Below are 17,068 nucleotides of genomic sequence, written 5' to 3' on the forward strand. Positions count from 1 at the left end.
AAGGAAAAGAGTAATCTCTCCAGAGAAAGGTCCTAAGTTTGTTTTTTCCAGAGACCTAGCCTGTCTGCAACTATTTCTTATGTGAAGATCTTTCATTTATATGTCAATACAGTGGGTGTAGTTAATAGAGCTTACTGAAAGAATTACAAATACCTTCTAAGATGTTATTGTCCCTTTTAATCATTCCTGCTTTGGTCAGAAGGTTTTTTTCTTTATATTTAAGCTATATGTGAAATGAAAATTTACGAGGAAAGATAGTTATTTAATTCTTACTTTATTCCCTGTCCTTAGAAGCTGAGATGCTATTCTTGTCAATTCCTTACTTCCCCTGGTGATAGGATAAGGGTTCCCTCTCCTGTCCTTTGACTTCCTTTTCCAGTCTCTAAGCAAAGTAAGACCAGTTCTAGATTTTTTAGTACTGATTTCATATGAAAACTCAACCACAGAATTCTGCTGTTTCAGTGTAACAAAATGCATTTATGACAGAAAACTCTTACATGCATTTAGTTCTCATTTGAATGCATTAACTACTGTGCTAGCAGGAAACCTTTGACATTCAGTCATATACATCATTCTTTACATTATAGCTATTTATTTTCATCTCCTTTCTTCCACAGGCTCTTCAGAGTAACCTGAAATATTCTCTATTGCCAAGACGGCTGATCATCAGTAAAAGATTATCTCAGTGTTTGCATCCAGCACTACCTAGTGGAGTGCATTTAAAGGCGTTAGAAACCTATGAAATAATATTTAAAATTATTGGGACAAAATGGCTTGCCAAGGATTTATTCTTGTACAGGTAAACTTTTCTTTTAAAAGCATATACATTTCACAGTTTATTTTAATAACTATTTTTTTTAAATTCTTCTTTGTTTGTTTGTTTGTTTTAAAGCTCTGGTTTGTTTCCTCTGCTGGCAAATGCAGCAATGTCAGTGAGGCCTGTTCTCCTTGGTTTGTATGAGAAATACTTTCTTCCTCTCCAGAAGTCCCTCCTGCCTGGTCTTCAAGCCTTTGTAATTGGGCTGCTGCCAGGATTGGAAGAAGGATCAGAAATTTATGACAGGTGAGAACTAATACTAATTTAAAAGCAATATACAGTATTTTGCTTTTCTAGGGAATTCTCAAATTTCTGTCAGCTCTCTATATAGAAGGCTCGATAAAAGAGCTTCTGAGGGTGGAAGAATGGTGAGTCCCTGAAAGACGCAACAAATCTAAAGTAGAAAAAACCTTTCCCCTTTTGTTTTCATCTCGGGAGGAGAAGAAGAGAAAAGCAGAAAATGAAGGTTAAAAATAGATATGCTGAGAGAAAGGAACAAGACTCATTTATCAAAGCTCCTCTGAACTCCTAAATAATTGACTCCCCAAACCACTGTGCTGTCAATAAATTCTATTTAAACATTGTAACACAAGACAGCATCTGAATTCTTTCCAGTATTTCTATAGCAGATACTTACCCTCAGGTTCTGAAAACACAAGCAAGAGGCAACTTATTTGTGGGAAAAAGTATCTCTCTCACTCTTGGGTGCCCCTGGTAGTGATGACAGTGGCATTCAGTACAATAAAGTCAGGATGAGGAAGCATGCTGAGAAAAGCAGCTGAGCACCCATTTGTGTAGTGGTTTTACTTAAGTTACCAGAACTGTTTTGTAAGATCTTATAAGAACCAAACCACTGTAAGTTTCATCCAAATGTTTCTTTGCTTAAACAGTCACTAAATGTTACATCGGTAATGTACTTGCTTTTGTTTTGCTGATCTGGATGTGTTAGCTGTTCTCTCTGTGCTTTTTGAATCTTAAATAGCTGTGTGTACCCTTAAAAAGAAAAAAAGAGCAAGATATGCCAGGCCATGTAGATTATGTACATATAATAAGCAAAATATTTCTATGTCTAATGCTTCTTTTTAAAAACCAGTATTAAATTGAAGGCTCCTATCAATTGCTGGAGCAGCTAAGAGTAGATTGCATGTGTTCCCAACTTGGTGAGTAGCACTCAGTTGCCAATTCCAGAACATCAGATCTATGGACAAGTAAATACCTCTTCACACATCTGCTGAAGAAACAGAATTTTAGTACGTGCCGTTTGTCAGGCTGTATAATTTTCTCTTTCCTACAGCACTAGTTGACAAGGACTTGGGGGAGAAGGGGGTTCCCTTGGAACTAAATCTCTTGTCTGCCTGAAGCCTTTTTAGGAAGACTGAACTTTGAAACTAAATTTGAAGTAGTGAACTTCCAAAATCCAACTTCTGTTTATGTGCCTTTTTCCTCTATTCTTGATGGCGTTGTTTTCCTCTTTGCCTTGAACAAACAGGATCACAGAGAAGAATTGACCATATATTTCACTGTGAAAGATTTATGCCAAAATTAACATTACTTTGTGAAATGTAAAAATTACATGAGAAAGTCATTCTTTAGTTTACTTATTGTAATAATCCTGGTGCAAGAAAGATAGACCAAGATATCTTGCTGGAAGGTGTGTTAGAATAATTTTAAATTCAGCTTCATGAGAGACTTTCCACTGAATGTTTTCAGAATCTTCAACATTGAAGACTAACACTGATACCTTCCCTGCTGTTCCTGAACTTGACAGAAGTACTAGCTTGGGTCATGCTTCAGCCTAGACATTATGTTCTTAAACACACATATGCATGAATTTGTGTGCGTGCACACACACTGGAAAAGGAAAAAATGGCTTGAGGGCTACTTTATCTGACTGGGGGTGAGGGGGAGGTCCCCTCTTCTGTGTTGGACTCTTTTCTGTACATTCCTCACACGAGGATTTAATTGCTACATTATAGTAAAATACTGGAGTACTGACCAAGTTGCCATAGCAGAGAATGTGCTGTCAGTCATAAGACCTCCAACGTGACTGCCTTTAAACCAATTTCAGTGTACCAGTACCAGTCCTCTGTGCAATAACTGTCAGCATGTTATTTTATCTCATGTTTTTTCTTCATTCAGTGACTTACAAATTGAGCCCATTGATTTATAATTGCAAGGACAAATATGTAGGATATCTTCCAGTTCACAGACTAATAAAACTGGCTTTCAGAGTGTAGCATCAGCTTAAACTATTTCCAGTTCAGCATTGCACACCTCTCGCCATAAATATTTTGCAATCAGAGCTACTGCAGTAATTGTTCAAAGCTTAATGTTTACAGATAATTACTGGAGAAGTTTCCAAAGTATGCACAGAAACTTTGTTTCAGTGAGTGTGTACAACGACAAAGGATTGGGTGCTTTTTTTATTGTTTTCATACAATCAGATGCAGTCATCTTCACATGAAAAGGGCAATACTGATAATACAAAGATGAGGAAATCAAATAAATTATGTCAACTACAGTGCTAATTCTGTGTATGCCTTTTTATGGTACAAAACTGAACTAACAAAAATCTGTTTTTCTCACGTCAACTATGTTTCCATACAGAACAGATGCTCTGCTTGTGAAGCTCTCCTTACTGATGGGCCAAGAAGTGTTCTATGGAGCACTCTGGGGCAGTGTATTGGTCAGCCCATCCATTAGGCTACCAGCTTCTCTTTTTGTTGTCAGTCATATCAACAGAGAGCTGTCTGGAAAACAGCAGAAGTACATGCTTGGCACAGATTATAAGCTCACGGTAAGTTCATGACACTCCTCATAGAACAGTTTTATTTACCGTAATACCAGCCTAGTAGCAAACTGTGCCTTCTCTGTATTAGAGTGACATGCTCTTAAAAATGTTTTGGAGAGAGAGAAAGAGAAGCTGAAAAGTCCACACTGGAATTGCTTAATGTGGTTACTTCATGGGAGCATCTTACCTGAAATATAGCAGAGAACCTCCTATACAGATTTTGGTTAGCCTGCAGAATGCAAGGCTTTCGAAGCTTCTGCAGTTTTTGGTAATTGGTACTGCATACAGCCTTAAAAGACTGACTGTATCAAATCAGAAGATAAATCTGGCATCTTTGGTCTACTTGTTCTGAATTGTCATTTAAGGTTGAAGACTAGCTTTTCAATAATACAGTACATACAATGTTTAATGTGGATTTCTCAAAGTGTGTTCTGTTTTGGAAGACAATTCTGAAATTTAGTATCTTTTTTCAGTAAAATGGAAATCTTCAGTAGGTAGTAATTTATGTTAAATTGAGTGAAGAATAACTAATGCTAGTTGGAATGCTTTAGTGCCAGCATTTTGTGAGGCTTCACATTCTGCCTGATGGCTACTGATGCCACACTATGACATTCTGTATCATTACAAAGCCAACAATCATTGTAGCAAAGTGTTAACAATTCTTTTAACAGCATTCCACAAAACTGTTTTTTAACTCATGTTGGGGGCAGAGTTAAATGGCTGGGTAATTATCCTCTTATTTTTAAGGTTCAGATATAACCAATTTGCTTTCTTTCCTTCTTGTGATTATTAATAGTGATTGTAGTTTAAATGTTATCATGACATAAAACACCACTGTGTTTTTTCTTTTCCTTCTACAGATAAAGTCTTTGTGTGTATCAGTATTGGATTCAAATGTCCTTGTGCAAAGAAACACTCTAGAAGCGATTCTCTTCTTCTTCCCGTTTTATACAGCTTTGGTAACAAGATTACTTTGGTGTTGTGGCATGCACGCTTTGTGTGGGAAGGTGTCTTCTGTGAAACCAATCCAGCTCCTACCTCTGTTATTGCCAAATGTCTGAATTTTGTGCCTTCGAAATCAATGAACAGGTTTTGCAGTTTGTTTTCCCCCCATCAGTTTTAATAGTAGAGGAGACTGCTGCTTCTCAGACTCCTTACAGCTTCAAATGAAGACATGCTTTTGCAGTGAATATTGCATGATATTTGGAATGGGCTTAAATTCAGGCCTGAGAAACTGCATATGGAAAAAACTCACGCTCCTTTTTCAAGTAGGATTTCAGCGTTTGGAACTGTCTGCACTAAACAAAGATACTGCTTTTAAAGACTAGGAGAGAAAATGTTGCTTGAAATGGGTTGTTTCCCATCCTCTTCTAACTTACCTAGTATTATAGTCAGTATTTTGAAAGCAGCAAGAAATTTTAAGTCTTAAGGCATAGCATAATGAAGTCTTTAATATTTTTAGCTTAACTGAAATACAGAAATTATCACAATTGTGTCAGATGGCCTTTCTTGAGATTTTTAATATACAGAATATTTTGTTGTTGATACTTTGCTGTCTTTTTTTCCAAAACATTAATATTACCAGTTAAAAAAACCAACCTTCATTACCAATTTGACTTGTTTCAGTGTTCATAAACAGCTAAAGTATGTTTGTTTTTATCCTAGGACTGCAACGAAAGCACTATTCTATTGCGCAGGACTGATTTAGTCTGCATTCTGTCAGCAGCTACACAGACATTGTTGAGAAGAGACATGTCACTCAATAGAAGATTATACGCATGGTTGCTCGGTACTGTACAATATACAGTGATATTCAATATTCTGAATACCTAAGGGGGAAAAAAAATTCATCTCACTGTTCTGAATTACAGGGTATCTGACGAGTTATTTCTAGTCCCATCTACAGTTCATTCTGAAGTGGTTCAGTGGACTGAAAGGAGTGGAGTGCTATTTTAACCTTGCCCTCTGGAAGTAATAGTCTCTTTTTTTCCCACGTGGCCTTAGTTGTGAAGGAGGGGCTATAAGAAGCTATAGCTTCTCCCCATCTTTCTCCTTTTAACGGCATAAGAGGAGGCTAAAAGTGATGGGGCAAGAGCTGCAGCCATGGAGTTGCATGATGGCTGCCTTTGCTGACCCCATGTCTGGATCTGACCTGAGTTTTGATTTATGTTCAGTATAGCATATCTTGATGCCTCAAAGTGTGATATGTGGGCCGTTCTTGGGCAGTATGTGATTTAGTTTCAAGCAAAGTGTTGAAATAACAAAGGTTAAAAATGCAGTGTAATTTAGATGTTTGTATAAATGACATATGTGTAGTGTTCTGTACTGTGGTGTTTCTCAGTACACCTAGTGCCTCTGTTTATCTTGTAGGCTCTGATATTAAAGGTGGTACTTTTGCTCCAGACTCAACAACTTCTGAAGACCGTGCTATTTATTTCTTTGGAAAATATTCTAAAGATCTTTTGGTTGAGGTGGGTGTTCATTGTATACGGATGTATCTAGGATCCTTTCAAATGTTAGCGCAAACTGCATCTAGAATTGTTCACTGTGCCGCTTGGCTTGTCCTTCACCTTTTGTCTCTGAAGATAGCATCCTTTTGGTGGTTATATTTTCATCTATCTGAATGCCTGCTGTGCTGTATTTTACCCAATATTGTATGTGCTTACAATGCAAATAGAATCTAGTGAAAGCACCTTTGATGAACTACGTGAATTATTTAAAAATGCTTCTCTAAATAAGAACAGCTCTTGAGTACAGACGGTGATGTCATTGATTTGTCTACTCTGTATGGAAAGCTGAAGTACAATTTTAGTCAGTACTAAACAAAATCAAATTTAGAAATACTGCAAGTCTTAATAAAATGGCAATCTGTCATCTTCACATAACATTTTGGTGTTTTCTTTTTACTAGAGTTTGATTGGAATTTTACATCAGAAGTGCCCAGAGTCTGATACAGAGGAACAACATCAAGCTTATTTGAAACCCTTCCGCATCCTAATCAGTCTCCTTGACAAACCTGAAATAGGTACTATTGCTTGTCATTTCTGTTACGACTGCTAATGGCTGTTACAACTTGGTGTTCATTGCCTTTGACAGTAGGACTCAAGACAACACCCTGCACAATTGTTCCTAATTCTGAATGTGTGTGCATTGCGTATTAGCGTGCGGCTGGCTGTGTTCCTTGCCTCGGACCTGGTTCAGAATGGTCCTCTGGAGCAAGCACCCTCTCCAAGTTATCTCTGGTTCTTCTGCAGAGCACTCCACTTGGTAGCATGGATGTATGCTAGTGAGGATAATGCTTTTCTGTGCCTGGAACTACGATCTGAGGGTTACATAAAAAGAACCACTTCTGCCCTAGTCTTGATGTTTTGCTCAGTTTGTTCCTTGGAGCTTATTTGCTAAAACAGTTAGGCCTCTTTCTGTTCTGTCTTATGAAGTGGCTTCTATCTGGAAAACCACTGGTACTACTCTTGCCTCGATGTTTCCAGGGCTTGGTTGTATTTGCAGGCCTTTCTACACACTTGCACCAGACTGTCATGATGGTGTTGCTTTCCCAGACGCTCTGGTCCCATGGGCACGTAGCCTATGGTGGCACTGCTGCCAAAGTGGGAAGTACCGCTTCCCTGCAGTTTCTTCAGCTGGAAATAACCTGTTAGGAGTGTGGGGAGGCAGGGGTGCCTCTGTCAGTAGCACTGCTGGCTTGTGCTGGCCTGATGCTGCTCTGGGAGCTATAGTTTGAGACTTGACTGAGCTGTGACGTATTTCTCCTCTTCCCTGTCCCATGTCTGTCCTGTTGTGTACATGACTTTGCCAGCACCAGAAGGGTGAGGCTCTGCCGGCTCTTATTTTAAAGGGGAAGTTCTACTTTCTGCATCAAAAAACTAAGCCAAAGTGACTTGACAGAATTTTAGGATTTAATAGTATTCTGTGAGAACCATGTATGTACAGATACGTCTTTGAAATTATATTTTGTGTATCTGGCAGTTATGAGAAGCCTATGGACTGGTTAACTGGGCAATAGAGTCTTAGTGACTGACTGTATCCGGGAGTGTTGTTTTAGGTGTTATCCTGGGTAAGAGAGTAATATTATCGTTGACTAAGCCTGTAGACTTAGAAGAAAACTCATGTACTGAGGCTAAATGCTTGAGTGGCAGTTTGCTTTACAGGCTCCTGTTTCTGGTAAGCTTATCCTCTTTCATGGGTCAGGGAAGTCCTTTTAAGCGCATTTCCTGTTAAAGAATTGTCAAAGCACTGCCAGGAAAAAATGAGGATTCTGTATTGCTTATCTAACAAATGAACGCTACTTTGGTAGGAGCAGTTGTTAGTCTGTTTATAAGACAGTGATGCTAATGTTTCCTTCTGCTGGTTTTAGCTGGTTTCTGGTGGCTCTTTAAAAAAGTCCATTGCGATTAAAGCCTCTTATATAAAGCATTTTTATTTCTTGACACAAATGCTGAAGAAGAGAATAAGGTTGTTACACTATAAATGTATTGATTAATCTAATTTAGCAAGTAGATGACAGATACTACCCTTTTGTATGTTTTATTTGGCTGACAATCAGTGCTAAACTGAACTACAGATAAGGGTTATTTAGCTGAACTGCATTATACAGTGTAATCTTTCTGTTCCAGTCAGCACACAAAATACAACTTCTTGAGCCTTAAGCCAACGTGACTTTTACTTCATTTTGAAGTGGATTTAGCAATGCAACTATATTTTTAATTAAAGGTAGCAAACTAAAACATAACAAGAGTCTTTGACCTTTTCTGCTACTCTTAGTAATTTTAACTTTTTTCTTTTTTAGAAGCACTCATTGGAATGCTTTATACACTACTTTTTTTTAACGGTTCCATGTTTAGAGTATTGTAATTATTTGTTCACCTCCTCTATAGACAATTTCAGGTAAAACAAAAAAGTGCTGACCCTTGAAAACTGGGTGCGGTTGTCAGCACACACCTAACTTATACTACCTTCTTAAAACTGTTTATAAATATGCATTTTTTTATGTATTTAGGCCTTTGAACTTCCTCAATTTGCTGATTTTTCCGATTTCTGTCCCTCAAGATTTAATTAAGGCTACTATGTTAAACGTGTGTTGTGAAACCTGCTTGTTTTCCTTATGGATACAGACAGGGATTATTTTCGGCATGTGAACTGCAGATTCATGGTTATGATTATGCCTACTTGTAAGTGATTGCAGTGTGGGTGCCTAACTGCAGTGACTTAAGTGTAATGTAGAACCAGGCTTTCCAAGTACCAGTTTTAAAAGTTCCTAAAAGGAACAGGTGGTATTTAACTAGAATTAAAACAAACCCAAATATTTAACTACATATTTAATTTTATTTTAACTGGAAAATCTGACATTTTAAAAAGCCACATAAGCATTTTCTTCCTACTTAGGTGATTGTGTTTTTTTAGTCTAGCTAGCCCTAATTTAAGTCAATACAAGTTTGTAACTGAGCCACCTAGCAATTGCTTCAGTGCAACTAATGGATTCTTTTCTCCTTCAATTGCAGGGCCACAGGTTGTTGGTGATCTATTCCTTGAAGTTATTAGAGCCTTTTATTCCTATTGCAAAGATGCACTTGGTTCTGATCTCAAACTCAGCTACAATCAAAGTGGCAACATACTTGCAAGGTATAGTTACCATTTTTTGAGTATGAACTGAAGCTGTATCATTTATATTAAGTTAGGTTATTAAAATCTAACCAATTTAAGGAATGTTAGGTTTTTAACCAAGTGACCTTCTGTAGAGAAGATGAGATATTCCTATGACTTAACTTTTTCCCTGCACATGTTTGAATTCTTTTTGATCAGCAGAGCAGAAAATGAAGTACACTGCATATGATTGGTGTTGATTAAATCCAGTTATATTGGCCAATCAGTCTGGTGACAGAACTCTTAGCCTTTTGATTTGCAAAGCTCAAGGTTTGATTTCTTTCATCTAGGAGAAAGATGCTCAGACTGTAGTTATTCCAGAACAGCTTAGCCCTTGATTTAAAACAATCAATGTCTTTTATCTTGTAGAGAAATGGGGGAAAATATTTTAGAATGCATCGGCTAATACTGTGGTGTGCATGCTCTTAAAATCTTCACTGACGTCTGGTTTGGGTTTTTTCCCCTGCTTTTTTTTTTTTTTTTCTTTCACACAGTGCAATCAAAGAGAACAAGAATGCTTCGGAAATTGTCAAAACAGTCAACTTATTAATCACATCCTTAAGCACGGATTTCCTTTGGGATTACATGACCAAATGTTTTGAAGATTGTTTCAGGTGTTTATGTTGTTAAACAATAGTGCCCCTCTTAAAAATGCCACTTAAGAGGTATCTGCGTAAGATAATAATGTTTACTGAAGCATTTTAATTCTAGAAGGAACATAGCACATGCTAGAATCAGACAGATATTTATGTTGCATCCTAAAATAATTCAAGACTGCAAACAGGTAAACAATTAGATGGAAACTTGCAACCTGAGAAGAAAAGAAATTGCTTTCAAAATGACAGCTGAAGGAGGAAGAGGTGTGGGAGGGGAGGTGAAGAGGTCTTCCTTGGAAGAACAAGTGTTTTTTGAAGAAAACTAAAGATATCTATCTTTTTATCTCTTTCTAAATATAAGAGAGTAGTAAGATTGTGTATAGAGATTCAGTCTGAAAAGTAGAAGCACTTTAGCATCTGACATACAAGCTACAGTTTAGGTGGTTTTGACAGAATATTTTGTCCTGCTGTATTAGAAGTCTCATTTTACTCTGCTTCAGAAAACCTAGCTGTTCAGTATTTTGTGGTGGGTTTGATGAAGGTTTTTTATTGTAACAAGAATTTTGACACTAAAAAAAGCTTACATAATAATGTTTCTCTCAATTCAGAAATAAATCCACACAGATGATGTATCCTCTTGAAAATATTAGCACTCCTCCCACAATTTCAGAGCTCTGCACACTGTTGGTGTTTCTTCTTGATGTGATTCCTTTGGTAAGGCAACCTGAAGTTAACTGCTTTGAAGTTTTAATAAACTTAAAATAAAATAATCTGTATTGTGGTTACCTTAAATGAAAATAGGCAAATTGGCATACATGTGCATATGCATACTGTATTCTGTATAGTATAGTTTTATGTGCTGACTTCATATATGGCTACCCATGCTATTGCCTAGCAAAATAGAAATTGTTTGCATTTTAAAATATGGTGATTCTAATCAAAGGAATGAAAAAGTGTACATTTTGCTTCTTAGGTATTGTGTTAAGAGTCTGATGGGTGGCTGGTGGGGGGAGACAGCCTTCCCATTGAGTCACAAGGTTCGGAAAAGATCCCCTTGCTTTCTAAACACCTTCTCAGAGAGGGGTCTAGGTGCAGCTAGATCCAATCCTTGTCTCAGACTTGGTCAGCAACTTTAAGTCTAAAGGATTATTTGCACAGCCACTCATCGGTGTCAACATTTACCTGTCAGAGCACAGTTTAAGGACTTTCACTGAAACAGTTTCACAAAGCTGAAAGAATAGATGTTATATCCGTCACCTTAATAAATCAAGTTCAGAATCACCGTTGATAAATGCACTTACTGCAAAAATTGAGCTTAAGAGTTCAGTGCTTTTGTTAAGAATATTGTCCTAGGTAACGTCCAATGTAGTCGGAGGCACAAATCTTACCAAAGAGGTGTCCCTGATTGGGGAGGTGAGAGATACAGGCCCCTTGACCCATCCAGTAGTTGGAGATTTTGTCCTCAAAAATAAAAAACCCCAAACAAACAACAAAAAAAAACGGATTCTAAAATCCCAGATTTATACTCATGGTGAGGTGGGGCTGAGTCAGTTATTGTGTGCCAGTTTGTTCTTAACGAGGTATCAAATCTGGAATGTCAGTGGGCCCTGTGATGGTTCAGCACAGAGCAGGGAGGATTTGGTACAGGTACAGTGATTTACGGTACAGACTCACAGTAACAGATGTGTGGGTGTCTTCCTGGACTTCACTGATGCAACACCAGGCTGTGAGGCCCCTGCCTCACCTCGTGCATCATTTGGTTTTCTTGTTAGACAGCATTAGTTATCTGTTATCTGTTTTGTGAGATATGTGTGCTGCTCAAGTCAAACTCCCAAATCCACTTTGAGCTGAATACAGTCAAGTCATCATTAGGTCAGGGTGCAGTGGGAAGGGGGAAGCACACCACCACATTGGGTATATAATTTCCTGGGACTTTCTGGTCTCTTAGTAGCTGGCTGACTATCCTAAGATTTTTAGCATATGATTCATGGGTTCATCATGTAGAATGAAGAAAGAATGAATGGCACTGAAGAAAGTTTGTACAGCTTAACCATTCATGAATGGACTTAATCATTGATCAGTTTTGCTAGACAGCTGAATAATATGTGATAACTATTTTAAACAATTCTTATTTATTTTAGGAACTCTACTCTGAAGTGCAAACTCAGTATCTTCCACAGATGCTCAGTTATATGGTGCAGTGTCTCCTGGAAAATATGGAACTCTTAGGTTTACCAGAACTCACTCATGCTTTAAAGACCTGTTTTAAGGTGCTGAGCAAAGTGCAAATGCCCCCTTCCTATTTGGACATTGAGACAGGAAGTGGAAATGGGGTAGGTGTTTTTCAACTACTCATAAATGTTTAAATTTTTTAGTGACATAACTTATTTTAACATGCTAGTTCTCCTAACTTAAATCTAGATGATTACTGCAGCAATAAAGATTTTTGAAACTTACCTTGATGCTTTCCAGAGCTATGTGATGCCTTGTTACTGAGTATTCAGTTATGACTTGGTTGAATTATTTGACAGTGAAGGGGTGTAGTCTTGTCTGAAACTGAGGCTATAATCATACATCTTAAGAAGAATGTGATCTTGGTGGTTTTGAAAAGGTACTCAGCATCCTGCAGTTGCTAAAGATTCAAGTTGCCAAATCAAGTCCAGCTTTACAGCTCATTAGGTCTGCAAGGCTTTCAATTAATTAACACAATGTGCTATTCTTTGTGTGCAAGAGACCATGATAGGGAACGAGGAGTAGATGGCATAAAGCAATCACACAAGCATAGCCTGCCGAAGTTTTGTAGTTGAACAAATACATGCATTTGACTAGAAATAATCTAACATGTAATACTGTTGTAGTGGTGACTTGATTTTAAGGAAACATTTCCATTTGCTAGGGATCTGTAGCTATGGATCTGTTGGTGTTTGATGACTCAAGGTGTGAGGATTATACAAACAACTGTTAGGTTTTAAATGCAATTGAACTGAACTGCTTACAAATAACTGTGTCTCAAGATTTTGTAAAAATAATCTGTATCTGGAAATTGCAAATACTAGGGGATTTTTCTGTCATTGCTGTTCCCCAATGCCTGTCACAGTTTTACATAGTTGAAAATTATCTATGCAGTGCCACATTAACCACATTAACATTCCTGTTTTAGAGCCCAGTGAAAAAGGAAGATGTGGACATAACCTTGGAGACTAAATCTGAGCTGCAGGAGGAGGATGAGGCTCCATTCCCTCCCCTGAAGTCAGAAGACAGTGGCATTGGTCTAAGTGCTTCCTCCCCAGAGCTCTCTCAGCACCTGGGGATGCCAACTGTGACCCTTGAGAGAGATGATGTCTGGAAGAAAGGGGGGAGCATTCAGAAGACTTTGTATTGCATCCAAGAGCTGGTTGCCAAGTTTTCCAGTAAATACATTTTTGGGGTGCAAATTCAAGAAACAAGTAACGAAAGCATGTCAGCAATGAATCTGAGTGGAAAAGAGAAGAAAGAGAATGGCTACAGATTACTTGAAAGTGCTAGCAAGAAAAAGAGCCCATGGGATGCAAAGCAAATCACTGTACCTCAGTTTAAACAAATGCTTTCAGACTTGTTCTCAGTTCGTGGGTCACCATTCAAGAACAAGAGTTCTAATCCTCTTCCTCCTGACTGCAACTCCAGTAATCACAAGGAAAAGGAGGAAGAAGAGTGGGACTTAGAGCAAGTGATGCTTGTCTTGGGACCCCTTAGAGGTGACTGCAAGGAAGCTTTCTCTGCGGCTTGTCACCTTTTGTTGGATTGTACTACATTCCCCGTCTATCTTTCAGAAGAGGAGATGGAACAGTTGTATCTCTCTTTGTTTCAGGTTCCTGGTAAGAAAAGATTCCTTTACTGGGCAACTTGAGCATTTGAGGATGTAAATAGCAGTGTGAGCTTGGCTATTTGCAAGACATGTCACCAGAGCCAGTAGTAATGCCTTTCGACAGGGCTGAAGGCAAGCTGCATGTGAATTAAAGACCTACTCACATCAGCATGTGTTTTATGTCTTGTAGCCGAGGGACAAATTTTACCAAGCTTTTTACCACATTCTTTTGAAAGCTTTCACTACAAAACTTGTAGCTGAAAGGATGAAGAGACCTTCTGGCCTATAGAGCCTTGAGGCATGGTACAGCATTTTCAGGAAATCAGTACCCCTTGTCCATGTATGCCTCCCCACCCCCCCAGAAAAAAGGAAAAGAATGTATTAGAGGAAGATGTGTGTAGGTGGAAAACTCTCTAAACCATAATAGAAACAAAACCAGGTCTTTCCCTAACCCTCTGAATTCAAAGGAGTCTGATGTAAGCTGAAAAGAATAAGAATAATCTTGTATAGCTGGAGGGGCCTGTTTGTTCTGGAAATTCAAGTTAATTAATCAGCTTTAGCAGGAGCAGTTATTGGCCTGAAAAGTAGTTGACAAGATAGGTTTGTAGTGAATGGAGAAGTGGGAATCTGGAAAATCTTCCTCACCTCAGTACAAATTTCTGCTGTCTTCCTTAGCGAAGTGATGATATGCCCATCATCTGCATAGGTGAGCTGTCTGCTTGACATGAACACTTTTGCATATTTGCGTTGCCTTGCATATGGTCAGCAATATAGCTGAACTTAGAAGTTTTGCTTTCATAATTGTGTTTCTTTGAAATATCATCCTATGATTATATGATTATAGAAGTTTACTTTCAAAATTCTTTTCAACTGCACACCCTGGAGAATAAAGTAAAGTTTAAAGTCAAAAGGAGAGAACCTCTGATAATGAAGGTCTGGGTTGAATTTGATATAAAATTTGTCTGATGTGAAGAAGGAAGAGTGGACATTTTGTTGTGGTAGTAAAGCAGTTACAACATTTGCTTTTGAAGCCAGAGGTGTGAACTCATACTTCAGACTGTCTCCAGTCAAGCCTTAATAAAACTTGGTCTGATTATTCACTTGGAAATATGGCTTGACTTGATGTTAGCCATATCTGTTCCTTGTGTTCTTCATGGTGGCTGAAATGACATGCCTCAATGCTACCTGAAAGAGCATCCTTGGATCAGCAGACCTCTACTGTTGTTTTTGACAATAACAGCTGGAAAACAGCAGCTGTAAAAACTAGTTGTGAATAAGCATAAACTGGAAAGCAGAAATCCACTAGTTACTGGGTTACTGAGGTCCTGCAAGAGCTTTCTGCCTGGAGAAATAGGAGAAAGAATATAACTTGCTTTGAATCAAGTCCCTTCTGAAGTAAGGAACTTCATAATAGCATGACAGTTGAATTTGGGCAGTCATTTTTGTATCTTGGTCCTGTGAGCTTGATTAAAGAATTCTTGGAAATTCAACCATAACCTTGAGATTATTCAAAGTCTTTTTTCTCACTTACTTTCTAAGGAGGTTGTGATGCCGGCTTCCCTCTGTGGCTGAAGTCCTTAATGACAATATGCTGTTGTGTGAATGACTGCTATGTTCAGAACGTGTCCATCTTCACGCTGCTGGAGGTGATCAACCATTCCCAGTCACTGGCACTTGTGATAGAAGACAGAATGAAGCGGTACAAAGTGTCTGGCCACAACCCCTTCTTTGGAAAGCTACAGATGGTCACCCTTCCTCCCATTGCTCCTGAAATTCTAAAGATCATCTCAGAGAAAACAGATTTCTACCAGGTGTCAATTTTCTTTTTCTTTTTTACTGCCTAGCTACACTGAACCTCTAAGGATGGGGTAGGAAAGGAAATGTTATTTGCATGGATGTTCGGGAGCAGCATGTTTGTGTTAGAATGACCCACTACTGAGTTTTGCTTCCACAAGCATTTGAAAGCAATTGCATGCTTATATGTGTGCTTCCCAGCAGGATGTTCAAAAGCAGCAGGTTATTTTCAAGTTGCTAGTTGTTTTTGTGTCCAAATTCCTGGTGGGTAGGTATAGTTGATTTCTGACTTGAAGGGTTTGGTTTCATTAGTTGAAAGCTACACTTTAGACAACTGATACCACTCTAATAAGAGAAAATGTTAGTGGGTGAATAAAACTGAAAACAATCCATCCTCCTCATTTAGAGTATGTATGTTTCAAAGATGCTTTCCTTCTCCTGACCATTTATTGATATTGGTGTTGGTATCAGCATTGGTTCCAAGATCGTTTTCTTAATAACTGTGTTTCCAATTGCTGTGCCTGACACATGTACAGCCTGTTAAGTTTTGACTCAGAAAATGAAAGCAGAAATGCTTTTCTTCATTTCTGGTGCACGTACATTTGAATTACCTGTCCTACTAGGGTAGGAAAGTTGCATTCCTTTAAGTCTGAGTGTATGACCTGAATTCTTACTCTTTGCTAAACTAAGACAATTTGGAAATCCCTTTTGGTAATAGAGGACATTTATGCAATAAGCTTGTAAGTCAGGGAAGAAATGGCACTTAAATATTTATTTATTTATTCATTTATTATTTTTTCCCTAGAAAGTAGCCTGTGTCCTCTGGAATCAGCTGAACAAAGAGACACGGGAGCATCACATTGCCTGTGTGGAACTGTTCTACAGGTTGCACTGCTTGGCACCATCGGCAAATATCTGTGAAGACATTATCTGCCATGCACTTTTGGATCGTGATAAAGTAAGTCCTGTAGTTATGGAAGCCTCTTCATCACTGTAGAGTTGTTGCAGTGCTTCCCAGACTCCCTCCAGTTCCTTTCTACCCCGCTTCTTCACTCCCATGGTCCCTCTGTCTTCCAGGAGTCTGACAGACTCTGTCCATGCCTTTACAGTTCCCTGGGATTTGTTCATCATGGGATTACTGCTAAAATTAATCCTTGGATACAAGTTCTATCAATGCCAAAGCTTTTTTAGTTTCATCCCAAATCATGTAGTATCTAAAAACTTACAGGTTTTGACAGTATTTTCAACCTAAGCCAGCTCCACCAGTAACTCTAAAATAATTTTATTTTGTGCTGATTCTGTAAACTTCATATTCCAACAAAAGACTTTATTACCTTGTAAGTGTATGTCAACATAATGTTGACCCTGTGTCCACCTTATTATTTAGTTCTCATAATAAGTAAGCAGTATTTTAAGTGAGTCAGTTACTAATTATTTTATTACTTAGTTTAATGACAGAACAGTTCTTTAATAACTTACAGCATATTTGTGAGAAATGCCTTGCACAATAAAACTTAAACCAGCCACCTTCAGTCTTTGGTGTTGGTTTCGTATCTTTCCTCTTGCAA

At 38.2% G+C, this 17,068-nt stretch overlaps 1 protein-coding gene across 2 annotated transcripts in view; it reads left to right on the forward strand.

Moving 5' to 3' along the window:
* Nucleotides 1–17,068, forward strand: part of DOP1B (DOP1 leucine zipper like protein B) — a 51,860-nt gene that overhangs the window by 12,430 nt on the left and 22,362 nt on the right. For both annotated transcript variants that reach the window (XM_056329899.1, XM_056329898.1), the window contains exons 3-16: nt 618–799; nt 893–1,063; nt 3,425–3,614; nt 4,469–4,567; nt 5,274–5,397; nt 5,979–6,079; nt 6,519–6,633; nt 9,125–9,245; nt 9,761–9,880; nt 10,471–10,576; nt 12,004–12,195; nt 13,023–13,716; nt 15,246–15,517; nt 16,306–16,458. In XM_056329899.1, the coding sequence (XP_056185874.1) occupies nt 618–799; nt 893–1,063; nt 3,425–3,614; nt 4,469–4,567; nt 5,274–5,397; nt 5,979–6,079; nt 6,519–6,633; nt 9,125–9,245; nt 9,761–9,880; nt 10,471–10,576; nt 12,004–12,195; nt 13,023–13,716; nt 15,246–15,517; nt 16,306–16,458 (2,640 nt within the window). The remainder of the gene's footprint in view (nt 1–617; nt 800–892; nt 1,064–3,424; nt 3,615–4,468; nt 4,568–5,273; nt 5,398–5,978; nt 6,080–6,518; nt 6,634–9,124; nt 9,246–9,760; nt 9,881–10,470; nt 10,577–12,003; nt 12,196–13,022; nt 13,717–15,245; nt 15,518–16,305; nt 16,459–17,068) is intronic.

The sequence above is a fragment of the Falco biarmicus genome, chromosome 2 (genome assembly GCF_023638135.1).
Source record: "Falco biarmicus isolate bFalBia1 chromosome 2, bFalBia1.pri, whole genome shotgun sequence".
NCBI classification, from domain to species: Eukaryota; Metazoa; Chordata; class Aves; order Falconiformes; family Falconidae; genus Falco; species Falco biarmicus.